At 47.0% G+C, this 16,174-nt stretch overlaps 1 protein-coding gene across 6 annotated transcripts in view; it reads right to left on the reverse strand.

The window, feature by feature from the left end:
• Nucleotides 1-16,174, reverse strand: part of Hipk2 (homeodomain interacting protein kinase 2) — a 192,575-nt gene that overhangs the window by 11,294 nt on the left and 165,107 nt on the right. For 4 of the 6 annotated variants that reach the window (XM_052720890.1, XM_052720893.1, XM_052720892.1 and 1 more), the window contains exons 13-14: nt 4,833-5,080; nt 611-747 (exon numbers count right to left, since the gene is read on the reverse strand). In XM_052720890.1, coding sequence (XP_052576850.1) covers nt 611-747; nt 4,833-5,080 — 385 coding nt within the window. The remainder of the gene's footprint in view (nt 1-610; nt 748-4,832; nt 5,081-16,174) is intronic. The other 2 variants (XM_052720891.1, XM_052720894.1) reach the window with 1 other exon arrangement.

Consider the following 16,174-nt stretch of genomic DNA (forward strand, 5'->3'; position numbering starts at 1 on the left):
ACTGTGTTAGGGAAGAGGGACAGTATGGAAGCCAGAATGGGAACCAGAGCGACCACACCCGTTTCCCTTCCAAAGCAGAGAGCATAAAAATCTGTGTGCATTGAGAAAGCAATGTCTGACTGGCTAGTCACCAGACTAGGGTGATATCTGGCCAGTCCGGAGCAAAGCCAGTGGGATGCTTGGCTGGAGCGATCCCTCTCTGAGTAGTAACTGCTTTCCCACATGCTGTGAAATCTAACACTGGGGACTTCCAGAACCAGTCCAAGCAAAGAGCCCTCTCTCCTGTACAGAGTCCAAATGACTGAGTGTGTGTGCAAGTCCCAGGGTACTCTCTCCATGGGTCTGGGCGCTGACTGTGAGGACCCCCTGCAGTGAGGCTAGCCTGTGGACCCAAAGCAATGGCAGGACACTATGCCCACCCTTTGCTGGGTTCATGTGGCCCTCTGATCAGCAGGTCAGCTCTGGCACCACCTCACTAACTACTCTATCACTTTGCTTTGGGCTGGCTCTTTGCGAACCAGTGATACCACCTTTCCCAGGGTTGGTCTAGCATAGGAATAAGCCATCAAGGCCCCTTAGGGCACTGCCTATTGTGGCTGTCGGGGTTTACCTGGCTGAGATTGAGGGGCCGCTGCTGCCGGTAGGCGATGGCTCCTGAGGAGCTCCCTGAAGAGTGGCCACTGGTGGAGGTCACGGTGCTGGAGGACTTGGACTTGAAGGAGGACGAATGGTGACCGGTACTGACTGCTGTGGGAGGATGAACAGGTCATAGGTAGGTGGCATGTCCTTGGCTGTCTAGCAGACGCATTCCCTCCCCTTGTAAACAGTGGCCTTCTAGGAAGGACATGTTCCTGAGACTGCCCAGACATAAACCACTCAGTCCCTGAACCTGGTCAGGCATTCACATTGACTCTGGAGAGGCAGCTGGGCTCTAGCCCTTGGCTACATGGTGGATTGGAGCTGCAAACGAGGGACATAGGAGTAACAAATTCAAGGGTAAAGGCACAGGTCCAAGCTGGGCCCCACACTGGTCCTCTAGGGAATGTGCATAGCAATACCTGGGAGGTCTGTGGAAGGAAGAAGGCTTGCCTGGTTCCCTCCCAGGTAGTCAAGAGGATCAGATGTGATCATGCCAGTGGTTGGCCCTAACAAACAACTAGGATGAACAGCAGAAGCTACAAATAACCCTGCAGTTTTCCTGACCCAAGGCAGGATGAGACTAGCTCTCCCAGGGAATGGCCTGAGAACCCAATATGGCTGACATTAACAACTGTTCCTATGTTACTGACAATGTAGAGACTCTGCCCAGCCAGGATGTAGCTCTATACTTGGGTCAATGTGAGTCCAGTCTTGTAGCTGGGGGTGGCATGAGGGTCTGCATTCTAGTATATTCTGGATGTTGCTGCTGGGTGGGAAGACCACAGCCGTAGTGGGTAGGCGATTGAGAAAGACAATACCCGTATTAGATGGCTCTAAGGGAACCCAGAGCTTCATTAGAGCCTGCTGTTTTAACCTAGCCAATATGTTCTAAGTACATGCTGTCTGCCAGACACTGTGACCACGCACTACCCAGGAACAGATGGGATGAGAGTGGTAATCAGGAGGCATCACAGAGCATGAAAGCAAGAGGCAGAGGCAGGGGATGCAGGGAGGTACCAGTGGTTGGTTAGGAAAGGCCTGAACTGTCTAGCTGGACAGGGGTGAGAACTTCAACCCCTGAATAAAGTAAGTGATGCTTTGCAAAGAAGAACACCTAAGTGGACAGGTCACAACCGTCTCCTCTCCCCTTTTATTTTTGATAGGGTCTCAAGTAACCCAGACTGCCCTCAAACTGGGAATCTTCCTGTCTCTGCTTCTTCTGCACTGGCAGTAGAGATGTGCATCACCACACCTGGCTCAGCTATAGCCTCTTTATTGAACAATACCCAAGAGCCAACCATAAGCAGACAGACAGTTAGGAGGGAACACTGCGTGTCTTGTGTAAACCTGCACAGAGCTTAGGCACACATGGGTGGGAGAAGGTCCCGGACACCTCCTCTGTGTTCTGAGTGCATTGCACCGTTGGTGTTGTCTGGTTTCAAAGCCACAGCTAACACGGTAGTTGTACTCTTAAGAGTTAAAGAACAAAGAAGCACTAGTTGAGAAGACAAGGTCTGGTTTGGAGGTTGAAGGACTGCCTGCCTCCCACTGCCCCAGGCCAACCATGTACCAGTCTAGGCGGGAACGCGATGCCAGCTGGGAGATGGGCTGCATGAGACAGGTGCACAAAGGTGGTGTTGGTTCTCTTAACAAGTCTGAGGAGGGCTTTGCTCAAGAGGAGAGAGAACATACTGTAAGAGAGAGAGGCAGTAAACCTCCTCATCTCCACCAGTCCAAGTATATCTGAGCACTGTCACATTGTGTCTTGTAGTTAATGATTCATTTCCTTCACCAAGTTTCTGGAATTGACTAAAATACAGGCCTCTCTCTCATTCTTAGGACAGATGGCACTACATTAAGGAACATGTATAATAAACGATGGGGCTTTGAACGACCTAGGCTGGGTTGACAAATCCCAGGGCAATGGAGTCAGTGTTGTGGACCTCCGGTGACGGGAGAAGAGCTCCATCAAAGGCACTGGCTCCAGAAGGACAAAGGGAAACTGGAGACCTGGGGACAGCAGATCGTGGCATGTGCACAAGGCAGAGGGGCCATCCTACCTCTCAAGAGACTCCCAGCCTCAAGCAAAGGAAGATCTGATTTGCTGGGAGGGAGATGGTGGGTCCCAGAAAGAGGTCCCTAAATATGACTGTGCACTGGCACCCAAGGTTTCTCCCACCTACCCACGGCATCAAAGTCCCTCAGGAGGTGCCTGGGACTTGGTGTACTGAGCTTGCCAGGAATCCAGAAGCAGCCAGGCGCTAGTGGAGCAGACGACATTTAGGACTCTGCCCAAGCTAAGCCAGTGAGATTCTCCAAGGCCAGCCCAAACCTGGGTCTTTGAGGACTAGCTATGGGGTCAAACAAAGGCGCAGGCCTTGGCTGTCGGCAGAGTTTCCTTTTCTCTCGGGCACCAGGAGCTTGTGTGCTGGAACTGAGAGATCAGGGGCAGATCTCTGCTCTAGTTCAGTATCCTAGGAACTTTGTAAGGATTATGTTAGAGGTAGAATCAATTAGTTCCAGGGATCTACAGCTTGGGTATGCTAAATGTCAACATTAGAAGGAACCTTTCTTGTGATGACAAGATGAGGAGACTGTGTCTGAGCTGATCAAGCTGTCCGAGTGGGAGAGCCCTGAATGTGGGAAGGTCCTGAAGGGGTCAAGAGATTCAGGGAGTGATTTCCTTGGCAGAGGTGAATGAGGTGGCAGGGGGCCATCACTATCCTAATGTAGATTCTGTGGCTGTGAGGGAATAGATCCTCATTCAAGCAGTGTGTGTGCACAAATGTGCTTAGAGCACAGGTAAGCTCCAGCAGCAGACCGTGAGAGGCCAGCTGCACGGCCCTGGGCTAGTCTGAGAACCGCTATGCTCTTGCAGTTCCTTCGTTTGGAAATCATAGTAGCTCTGGAGTTCCTATGAAGACTGGTTGTATTGGAGAGTCCTTGTAGGGTTCATCCATATGCATATCCCCTTTACCGAGCAGCTCAGCAGCCTCATGTTATTTCTTAGCCAGGGCACTGTGGGCCCCACACTCTGCTTCTCACCCCTAGAGCACTGACTCTGGCAGGGTGCCAGGCAGATGTATTTAATGAGCCTGTCTTCTGAAGAAGGTAGCTGGGATACCTTTAAAGTCATGGTCATGGAGAGTGCTTGTCAAGGAGGCCTGTGAGCATACCACACATGGGTCACCCCTAGTCAGATGGTGAGGGAGAAAGAAGCCCAAGCTGGTTTCCATTTCCTTTCAGGCAGAGTTCTTGGTGTGGAAAAAGGGGGGCTGGTCACAGGCTGGCTGTGCGCATTGGGAAAGTATTGCAGGCTGGCTGCATCAGGGCACTGGAAAAGTCCCTAGAGATCTCATCTTGAATTCTACTCTATACCTCAGCAGCCTGTATCTTCTAGGCCTGGCAAAGTTGTAACTGCAAAGAAGGATCCTTATCTTCCAAGGTGACCTCAGGTGTCTCCTGTTGCCATGTCAGGTGACAGACAGGAGGCAGCCTCTCGTTTAGACAAAGCTTGACAGTGTGTCCCTAACGGACATGAAGATGCTCCCTGGCCTGAATGTGGCTGATGACAGCATGTGACAGGACATGCAGACACTTTTGGCTTAGTCTCCCAGTTCTTCTATGTGAGCCCGAGTGAAGGAAATACTGAAGAGGTGTTGCTGAGTAAGACCATGATGAACAACTGCGGATTCTGAAGGCTCAGCTCACCAGCTTCCTGCTAGGGCTCAATTTTCAGAATAAGCCTGATAGAATGTTAGTTCTTTAAATGAAGCTGAGAGAAATGTGCTCAGCTCACACCTCTGTGCCCAAGAAAAAGTCCTGATAAAGGTCCATGACTCCCATATGGCAACCCCGAGGAAGTGCTTCCTCCACAGGACACCCGCTCTCCCAGTGGGCCCTGGGAAGATGTCAGCAATGCCCAGACCAGTTGACAGGAAATGACAGAAGCAGAGTCACCATGAGGACAGCCATGCTTCCAGAATTTCAAAAGGAAAATGTTCTCTATCGACTGTGATGATAGTCTATGATACAGGCAGACCCTCACTGTGGCTGCTTGAACAGAAGCGTGTGTGCGACACAGATCATCTGAAATAATTAGGTACTTCCTGTGTCACTAGGACTAGCGTTTGTAATAGCAGAAAACAAGGAAAGCAGAGAGATGCTATGGGCTCGCTGTGGTCCCAGGTTACCTGGCCCTAGGCTGTCACATTCTACCAACACTTCACTGGCCTGGGTCTTCAGTGGGGGTACGATGATGGTGCGGGGGTTGCCAGGACAGTGGTTCTCTAGGCCCCCCTTAGTGTCCAAGGCGCTGGTGCCGCTGTGCCCTGTCCGCTGCTGCACCGAGTAGGGGCTGGTGTTGCTGGAGGAGTCTGAGTAGGGAGAGTCGTGGACTGTGACGCAGCTGATGACGTTTTTCCTTTGCTTGGAGACTGTGCTGCAAAGATAAGGGAGAAGTTAGAACTGTGGGCTGGCTGTGAGGTGAGACAACCAGGACCCGAGCGCATGGGGGGCTGGCAGAGCAGGCCTGGACCTGGCACTGGGCACACTGACGCCTAGTGAGACCATCAGAGAGGCCTGGGCTGTCCCCATGTGGCAGATTCAGTAGAGTTCGGTGGCAACCCCTCTGACCACTAGAATTGGAGTCTGTCTGAGCAAGGAAACATAACCTGAATGAACTAAGCAGGCAGAGGGCCATCTTGGAAAGGAAATGGCCTGGAATCTGGGCTCTGGGCCTGTGAGAATCAGCAGAGTGTAAGCAGGAAGGGAGGAGGTGTCCAGTGATCCAGGATGCTGGTGGAGGAATAGAAGGAGTGAGGCTCTGAAGATCTTAGCATCATCATTCAGAAACTCTGAGAAATAGAAATTGAGCTGAATTTGGGTGATTGTGTTCAGGCCACCTAGGACCCCTGGGTGCCCATTTTTAGGGATGGCCTGGCCTTCCTGCAGAGTTCCTATCCTCTGGGCCAAGTCAGGAGACAGTACTGTCTTGAGTACTAAAGGCAATCCCAAGCCCATGTCTTCATTTTCTTTTCTTTTCTTTTTTTTTTTTTTTTGTTTTGTTTTGTTTTGTTTTTCGAAACAGGGTTTCTTTGTGTAGCTTTGCACCTTTCCTGGAACTCACTTGGTAGCCCAGGCTGGCCTCGAACTCACAGAGATCCGCCTGGCTCTGCCTCCCGAGTGCTGGGATTAAAGCCGTGCGCCACCACCACCCGGCACGTCTTCATTTTCTAACTGGGAACAGGGAAGAGCTGGCTTGGGGTAGCTCTTGGCCAGCACTTGCTTTTCAGAGGTTTATGCTCCTGTGGTTCCTCTAGGAACCGATTCCATCTGCCTGTGGCTTGGTGATAGGCTGCTGGGATGACAGATGTGGAACTTACTGCGTATTATGCAAGGTTTTAAAAATGGATGTTCTTCTATTTTTACACACTGATCAGTTATTTTTAAGAATAACTGTCTATTTTTAAGAATAACAATTGCCTAGGCAAGATGGCCACTTTCCAGCTAATCTGATATGAGAAAAAACCCAGTATTTATAGAATCTGATAGGGTTCCCAATGACCTTTCTATCCCAGGAGTCTTGACTAATGCCACAGACCCAGGCCAGGCACTTTCCAATGATGGTAAGTTTTTATCACTTAGGGAGAGTAGGGAAGCGGGCACTTTCAAGAGCAGCTAGTAGAAGGTCAGCAGGGCTGCAGACCTACAGAGGCTGGATGGGCAGTGGGGTGAAGGCTCTAGGGGACCTGGCCCTGCTCCTGATACCCAGCACTAGTGATGCCAGGGCGGGACCATTCCTCTCGTGGCCATACACCCTATTCTTTCTGGTTTAGGACAGAAGGTCCCTGGTGGGGCTTTCAATCGGATGTTTACCTTCAGTATGTGCTGATGACAGGGGCCCTGGGAAGCATCAGTTTCTGAGGGATTTAGTTGTCTGCACTGCAATAATATGGGTAACCACAGAACCTGTGTCAGGCTGTTCTGGGACTTGGTGAGACAATAATACTGCATGACACATGTAAGTAGTTCACCAGGTGAACTATCACTATTATTATATAGAATGAGTTTCCCTAATCCAAAATCAAAAATGCTCCCAAATCTAAAAATTTCTGAGTGTTGACATGGTATCACAAGTGGGAAATCCCATGTCTGACAGGCTGTAGTCAAAAAGCAGGCATACTAAAAATAATTGTGTAAAATTCCCTTTGGAAGACATGTGCATGGGAAAATTTTAAATTTGAAACGTTTTTGGTCTCAAGTCTTTTTAAAAAATAATTTTAATTTTTATTGAAAATATTTATAGAAAATATATAAAATAGATTCTTTATATAATATATTCTGATCATGGTTTTTGCTCCCCCAACTTCTTCCAGATACTCCTCACTACTTCACCCACACAAATTCAAATCTTTTCTTTCTTTCTCATTAGGCAACTAAAAACTGAAAACCAAACCAAACCACACAAACAAATCAGAATAGGACTAAACAAAAAAGTAGGAAAAAAAAAGAGCCCCCCTCAAAAAACTCCACAAGAAACACATACAGATGCAGAGATACGTTCCTCCTCCCTAGAAACCCCACAAAAATACAAAATTAGAAACCATAATATATTAGCAAAAGACTTACAAGGTTAAAAAAAAAAAAAGCCTAGACAAAGCACTATGTGACAGAAGTCCACTGAGTGTGTTTAGTATTGGCCACTGAGTGCTGGGTATGGAACCTCCCCGTCAGTGTGGTTTGTATGGCCAGTGAGACACCATTGGAGAACTAATTCTTCCTCTGAGTGGTTATCAAGTGGAAATAGCTTCTGAGTTAGGGAGAGGGGCTTGTGTCCACTTCTCTCTCAGTGTTGGGGCCCCATCTGCTTAGAGCTGTGCAGGCCCTGTCCCAAGCCTTTTTTAAAGACAGGGTTCCACTATGCAGTCCAGACTGCCTCCTGAGTGCTAGGATTAAAGGCACGCAGACCATGCCTGCTGTCCCAAGCCTTTTGCGTAAAGGATATTCAACTTGTGGTCTCCTCAGTTGTGCTACCTGAGACAGCAGGGGAAAGCAAGCTCTGCACAAACCCTCGTCAGGCACGGAGACTTAGGGGGAAGGGCTTGCTGAAGAAGTTCTTCTCTAGTCTGTGCTGAGCCAGAAGAGTGAGAGGAAAGGAATGACACATCAGTGATTTGGAATCTTGGAGCTCTAGTCAGGGCCATAGGGAAGCGCTGCACAAAGAAATAGAAACATGCCTCTGTCTTCGAGAAGACGAAAAGCTCAGTGGGAGACCGTATAACAACACGACAAGTTAAACAGTTAAAAGTTTTAAAATAACCAGTTAGAATAATGGAGTCACAAAGCCATCCATGACTCACTGTCACACGAGTCTTCCAGATGATAACTGTTAAAAACCCAAAAGAAGCTGGGCGGTGGTGGTGCACGCCTTTAATCCCAGCACTCGGGAGGCAGAGGCAGGTGTATCTCTGTGAGTTCAAGACCAGCCTGGGCTACTGTGTGAGTTCCAGGAAAGGCACAAAGCTACACAGAGAAACCTTGTCTCGAAAAACCAAAAAAAAAAAAAAAAAAAAGCCAAAACCCAAAACAAAACAAAAGAAGTCAAGGAATGAGCTGGTCACATATATTTGCAGTTAGTTCTTCACATTAACAGAACCAGGTCCACTTTAACTAGTGAAGACCCACATTCCTCACTTGTAATGGTGTAAACCCAGAGTTATCACAGCAATTCTATTCTAGACATATTATCAAAGGAAGTGGAGATGGGACTCAAACAGCGATTATCATCTCAATGTCCACAGCAGTGCTGTTCACAACACCCAAGAGAGAACAGCAATGTAAGCATGGCCAACGCCAAGTGGGTAAATGAAGCCTGGCACACCCACACCAGGGAATACCAGTCAGTCAAAAGGTTCTTTTTTCTTTCTTTAGTATTTTTATTGTTCTTAGTTGTGTGTCGTGTGTACAGGTACCCACAGAAGCCAGAGGTGTCAGGATGCCTTTGAACTGGGGTTATAGGAGGTTGTGAGCATCCTGATATAGGTTCTGGGGATAGAGCATAGGTCCACTGAAGGGCAGTATGTGCTCTTAACTGTTCAGCTATCTCTCCAACCCCTTGAGTGAAGTTCTGATGTACACTACAACATTGACGAACCCTGAGAGGATCACATAAGCCAGAAACAAATTCTGTATGATTCAACACACAAAATGTCTAGAATAGGTAAACTCATACAAAAAGGAAATAGATTACAGATACAGAGATCTAGGGGGTAAGCTGAGAAAAATGTAAATTTATTTAATGGATATAGATTATTGGACTGGAATGACAGAAAAATTTTAGAAATAGATAACAGGGACAACCAGTGCCCCCAAATGGTTAAAATGGCAAATTTCATGTTTTACTATAATTTAAAAACTACTTGCAATCTCCCCAGTGAACTGCACACAGTAAGTGGGTGAACTGTACAGTATATAGATTTCTCTAATTGTAAAAAGTCCCTCAGTTTCTCCACAACCAAAAGCTCCCAGGACATAGCCTTTGGCCCTCTAGCAGCACTGCCCCAGCAGCTCTCAGGGGCCACGAGCAACTGTGACCTGTCCCTGCCCCTGGAGAGTGGGGGAGAGCAATGAGATGTGGGAGTCTGCGTGGAAAGCTGAGGAACAAGGAGGACCTGCTGCTCTCTCTGTGGTGGGAGTGGTCAAAGGAAGTCACTGGCCTCTGAGCAAAACACTGTTGTCCTGCTGTTGGGGGTATCCTTCCTACCTACATAGGTACAAAGTGCTTCCAGGACCAGGGATGGAGCCGGGCATTCACTCTAGGCATGTTCCCAAGGGGATGCGGGAGGCATGCTGCTCTGTTCCTCACTTAGAACTTCGGTCACTGTCACTTGCACTTGTACTGGATTAACCCAACACAGTGGCTCCTCTTGCCATTTCCTGAAATGGGGCTATGTTCTGCTGCAGAGGCATGATCTGTAGGGTGGTGGAGCAAAGCTGGAGGTTGGCTCCCAACATGTCCCTGCAAAGGGCATTCTAGTTCTGGCTCTGCTGTCCCTTTATAGGTGGACCCTGAGGAACCATGGCCTTGTACCATCCATCTAGCTCCAACTCACTCTGAAATTACTAGGGGAAGTGGGAGAGATTATTTGCAGTATGAAAGGACCCGTTTTGAATATCTCTCCAAGATTTATTACGAAAGACAGTCAAGATAAAATCCAGCCTACTATTCACGTCAAGAGAAGACAAATCTCCTTCTCGAAAGGACCTTACACATAAGCGCGGTGATGGCCAGTTCTGCCGAGCCTCCCTCCTCAGGCTATCAGCTACTCACAAAGTGACCAAGGGGAGGAACACACGCTGATTTTGACCCAACTGTCATCTCACCTCCAGTGCCTATTTGGAATTCCTAACTCAGATCTGAAAATTCTAAAGAATCTCTAGCTTAATGCAGTTATATTTTCTAGCCACTGGAACTTTCTGAAGGCACAGTGAACTACCTCATGAATTAGCACACTGCCGCTGAAGTTCTGGGCAGAGTCCTGTGAGAGCGTGACTGGGTCACCTGCGAGGTTAGGGTCAGGTTCACAATAGGAAGCTGGCAGGCAGTGAGTGGTGCATGTCAGTGTCTTGTTATCTGTAGAGGAGGGGGAGAGAAGAGCTCCCCACACTCTTCCATGAGGCTCATCCCTTTGTCTGTATCTGGGAAGCCCCATGACTAACAAGCAAAACCATACGGCACAGCTTAATGTTGTATCTTCTTGGCTGTATATATGACAGGTTTGGGAAAGGTGAATTAGTTTGATAGCTCTGTTTCTAATCTTGTCTACTGCTAGAAATGTCTGTGCTCCACGTAAATATACTATTCAGATTAGAGAACAATGGGAAGCTGCTAAATGGTTCACTTTAAAAACCAAGCACACATTTGAGATTGCCACTGCGAGTTCTTCAGGCTCCTATATGTCGATACTACTGGGATTTATTCTACCATTGTCTCTAATTATTATTGACAGCTTATCAATCCCATTCTGAGCTGGTTAATGGAAGTGAGAGAGACAGCGATAGGAGGGAAATGAGAAATATTTGCTCAAATGGCCTTGACAGATACCACTTCGGAATAAGAAGCAAAGCAGCAAGAGCTCACGACTGTATTGTGTTGTCATGGCAATAGATGATTTTCATCATTTTAAAATGATGAAAAGAAATAAGGAGCTAAGAAGTATAGAAATGAGCCACAAAGGAGAAAATACAGCCAGAGGATCAGATGCAAGCCTCTGACCCCATGCCTGTAGGATCCTGTCTGGAATATGGTTCTGATTTCCATTTGCTAATCTCAGTCAATTTCATCCTTCAAGACCAAGGTCAAAATCCATCTCCTCCAATAAACTTCCCATGACTTCTTTATCTCCCCTGACTTGAGAGTAAATGCTATATGTGAAAAAAACCAAAACCTCCTTTTCCATTACAACACTGATGAGCAAATAAGGTGACATCCACTGGATATAGATCAACTACCATTCCAAGTGCTGTATGTGTGTTACCTTTCCAGTCCTCAGAGCATGACTACACGTAAAGGAACTGTAGACAAGGAAGGCTTGAGCCGCTTGCTTGCCCAAGGCCAAAGCATCTGCAGTCTTACTCACTAAGCTCCACAGCCCTCTGCCTCCCCAGAGAGGCTCTAACAAACACTCTCCCATCTGGTTTTTCCAGGGCCCTTTTGTTAACTGTGGTTTTCTTAGGCATGGGGTGGTTTGCATGGCGTTTCCTGGCTAAAGAAAACAAGACACGAGAGCTCAGCTAGCCTCACTGCTTTGTCCCCAGGCCCTTTCTGTTCTAAGTCCCTCAACCAGTAATACACAGGGGATTACTTTTTTTTGTTCTGAAACAGGGTTTCTCTGTGTAGCTTTGAAGCCTGTCCTGGAACTCACTCTGTAGCCCAGGCTGGCCTTGAACTCACAGAGATCCACCTGGTCTGCCTCCCGAGTGCTGGGATTACAGGTGTGCGCCACCACCGCCCAGCACAGTGGATTACTTTCAATCTGCCCCAAGTGAGAGAAGATGAGAAGCCAAGGCCTGCAGGTCAAAGTGCTCCCCCTGATGCTATGGAGCTTTTAATTTAGCTATTAGCATGAGAAAAGATACCTTAAACTTGTTTGTTTACTGTTTTGTGTATGTGTGTTTGTGTATGCATGCCTAGGTATGGAGGTTAGAGGTCAACCTCAGGTGCCATTCCTCAGGAGATGTTCATCTTGCTTTTTGAGACAAGGTTTCTCTCTGGCCTGGAACTTGCCAAGTAGGCTTGGATAGGTTAGTCAGCCATTGTGACCCAGGATCTGCCTGTCTTTGTAATCTCAAAGCTGGGATTACAAGCACACACTACCACACACAACTTCCCATGTGGGTTCTGGGGTTCAAATTCAGGTCCTTATGCTTACATGGCAAGCACTTCTCTAACAGAGCTATCTCCCAGTCCCGAAACTTTAATATGGTACATACATTCCATTCAAATGATATTATCTGCTTATTTACATCTGTATGTATATATTCTCATGTGTGCCAACATTAAGGTCAACCTTCACATGACTACTTTGTAGGATATCAGGAATGGGCCTGGAAGGAGGTGCAGGCTTTCCTTCCCCTCTCTTCAGCAGTTCAGTTTTCTATCTTCCTAAAGCAGTTTGAGCAGCTGGCCTGGGCCACCAATCACATTAAGCCTATGCATTGAGCAATGCCCTGCCGGGCCGGATCCAACCCCCTCTAGTGTCCCTAGCCCCATCTGTGTAGAGTAATGAGCAACCAGGAGGTTGCCACACATTAGTCTGGCTCTGTGGTATTCGAAAACATTAGGATAAGCTGTTGGGGACAGACAGGTTGGCACAGTGCTGCCTCTCTGATCCACCCACTCACCTATTCTGAATGGGGTCCTGTTGATGAAGACGCAGTGAGAATGTCCAGGGTGTATAACCTTCCACTGCTGGGTGTGAGTCCCACAAGACTGAAATTGTTTTCAACTTTGGGGTGTGTTGTAGCTTGAAACCAAGTTCCCTTCCCCGACACTGTGAGTCTGGTTTCTTTGTCCCTCCCTCTAGCTAGCAGTCACTGGTCCAGGAGTGCATTCTGATGCTATTGGATGGGGCTTTTTAACCAGTACAGGAGGGTGGTGAGTTCACATTGTTGTAGGTGTCAATGCAAAGAAATTCCAATCTGGGTTGGCTTTTTTTGCTCAGGCAATAATAAATGAGTGTTTATGTTGTTCATTTTTCAGGCAGAAGTCATTTGAGTAATAGTTTGTAAATTACTGACTGTGACTTATCTGGAATAATTTTACCACCTTTTCAATTTAGTATAAAGAAGCAAAATATCTTGGGTCAACTCTTTTTTAGGGGTGGGTATTGAATTCAGAGCCTCATGCATTATGGATAAGCAACAGAACTACAGCCTAGCCCCCTAATTTTTTAAAAAAATATAAACACTTTAAGCGTAACTTAAGAAATTGCTTTTATATCTAAAACATCATGTGATACTTAGAGCTGACATTGTTCAAAACATTGGCTCACCAGTCCTCACATAGCTGCTTGTGTATTGGGAAGTGTGGAATGGAGATGTGCTCTGTGACCTGACTCTCCTACTGGACTCAGTGACTCAGTGACTGGGCATGGCAATAATGAAGCCTGGACCAAAAATTCTTGTTGATCAGCTGAAATGAATCACTTTTACCATACACTTAAAATGTTTTCCTTATCAGAAGTTTGTATGTCATGGCTTCTGTAAGACTGTTTCCGCATAGGGTGAGTTAGGCATGAGGATTTGGATAAACAGACATGTCCTCGTAAACACTGTTCAAGAAGATTCCAGGTAAAAGACATACAATCAAATGCTTCCCTCATCAAAAACACTTAAAATAAGACCAGTTCTACTTAATCCTGGGAAACGCAGGAAAAAAGGTATTTGTTTAGTTTTTCTGTCTTTATGTCAAATCTCTAGCTACGATTTAAAAAATCCCCTAGGCTATTAGTGAACCATTGAAAAATAGAGCCCACTGGCTTTTCGGCGGTCTGCCCATTTATTAAAATGTTCTGCAACGAGAAGGCACAAACCTCTGCCCGTTTCCTGAGGCAGCCTCAGCACCCTAGTGAGTACCGACCTAGCACCTGTGCTCTCAACTCCTCGTGGCCTGTCACAGCTTCCTGCACACACTGGATGCTATCATGGGATTGGCCACAGGAGAAGGCAAGACAAAATCAATAACTGCTAAACTAGTGACTAAAAAGAAATCAGTTCTTTTGTCAGGAATTAATAATATAATTTCTTCAATGGCATAGCACTTTCTGAATGAATTCCCATTCTTTTACTTGAACCTTCATTGATCTGACTGAGTCATTTGGCTTCCTTGGGCCTTAGTTTCCTTAGTTACTGAACGGAATCGAAGTGACCAAGCCTGTGGGTAAAGCGTGTGTGCAGCTCTGCTATGATTCCCCTTAGTTCATTCATTCTGCCCCGTGTGCCTCTACATGCTGTGGAATTCTCCTGACTGGTGGGAGACTGGCCATTGCTTTGGCAACTAACAGTGCCCATGTTTGTGGTCAAGAATAATGATCCTCCCTTGATATTCTTCAACAATTCTAGGCAATGTCATCTAGTCTTAGAGATTGACATTGTCAATACGGTCTAAAAACGGGGTTTATCATTTATGTTGATGCTAAAAGGCACTCTGTAGTGAGGCTGTTTTCCCTGTGAGTGTCTTCGACACCTGGCTCTCGCTGTTGTGCTGAGGCTGAGCCACTCTAGGGAAACGACCAGCATTTCAGGACCACACTGGGAACTACAAAGGCTAGGTTTGGGGTAAGCAGCAAGTAGGGAATGAAGTCGGGGAGACAGAACAATTAGGATGCTCACTTCCAAGGAGAACTGTAGTCTGGTGACAAGGATGACCAGAATTAGGGACTGTGGGGGCTTCAATGAGATGTCCCCCATAAATCTTGGGCCTATGAATAGCTGGTCCCCAGTTTGTGGCTGTTTGGGGAAGATGAGGAAGTGAGACGGCTCTGAGGTTTCAGAAGACCTGTACGGTTTAGAGTTAGTGCTTGCTGCCTCCTGCTTGTGGTTGAGGATGTAAACTCTCGGCTGCTCCTGTGGCCTGCTACTCTAGCGCTGCCACCATCTGGATTCCAGCCCTCTAGAACCGTAAGCCCCAGACAAACCCTTTCTTCTCTAAGGTGCCTTGACTATGGTGTCTTATCACAACAGAGAAGTCATACAGGGACGGAACGTCTTCAATACTCAGACTGGAATGGGGAGGACAGGGATGCTGTACAGCTAGCTCTGCAGCCCACAGCCAAGTGCCTTCTTGTTTGGGTGCACATAGTAAACTTTTGGTTTTCTAGAATGGATGCTTTTCCTTGAGCTCCTTAGAGCCTTTGGACAAATCCTTCATCTCCATCTAAGGGAAAAATGCCTCAAAAAACCATCTCTCATGGACAAATCCTTTTTCTCCGACATTCTGCATTCTCTTGGATAAGCTTTGCTACTGTGATGCTTTCTGTCTGCTCACCTTTGAGGCTCTGCCACAGTCACCTCACTGAAATCTACAATTCTCTTCCCTCAACTCTCCCGAGTGCTTGGCTGGTTTCTCTGGAGATGCTCTGCTTTGTGTCAGAATGATTTGTACATGTCTTATCTTGCTTATTACCTGCAAGCCTCAGGAAGAGAGACTGTCCCTCTTATTTGTATGACACTTGGAGTTCCAGACATAATATCTTACAATGATGGGGCTGGTAAATACTCACTGTGTTGAATTTTATGATAATTATGATTTCCAGGAACAGGTACCCTAAGTCCATGTACTTTCTCACTGTTAAATATAGTCACAATTACTTGATCCAATTACACAGCGGTTTCTCTATGAGTAAGTGCTACTGGCTGCTGCTTCTTCAGGTAGCCTTTCCTATCCTTTTGGGCACTGAACCATTTTCTAAGGCAACGGTCATTTATCTCTGCATCTTCCTCTGCAAGATCCCTGTCACCACAGTGGGTAGCTGAGGCCCTTTACCATGGCTCTGAGGCTTCAGTCTGCAGACACTCAGCAGAGCATCTCTAACACGTTTGCCCTATCCTGGTGAAGGCTGGCAGTTCCCTGTATTTCCTACTGTATAAAGCCACTGGGTTCAGTTTGTGGTTGTTCCTCCTAATGTCACCTGCCCATAGGCTGCTGTCCACCTTTGAGCCTCTGAGTCATTTTCATGGAAGTTCTCACAAGCTGCCACACACTTCCGTTATGTTTCCTCCTAGGGAAACAGTCCTATGTTCCACTTGCCTTCTGCTTTCAGCCCTATTGGCTCTGACTAAGGAGAGATACCACTGGTCCTCCTGTCCTCTCACCCTCTAGTCAAGTCTCTCTTGGGCACATGTTCAGAGCTGGTATCAATTCAGATCTTGCCTTCAAAAATGACACTGCAATCTAGTTGACAGCTAGGTCTTTAAATTGCTTTTGCATTTCTCCAGCTGTGCTCAAGGCTGCTCAGCTTCTCTTTAGGCAGTG

The sequence above is a fragment of the Peromyscus californicus genome, unplaced genomic scaffold (assembly GCF_007827085.1).
Source record: "Peromyscus californicus insignis strain IS unplaced genomic scaffold, ASM782708v3 Scaffold_6__1_contigs__length_162567912, whole genome shotgun sequence".
NCBI lineage: Eukaryota > Metazoa > Chordata > Mammalia > Rodentia > Cricetidae > Peromyscus > Peromyscus californicus.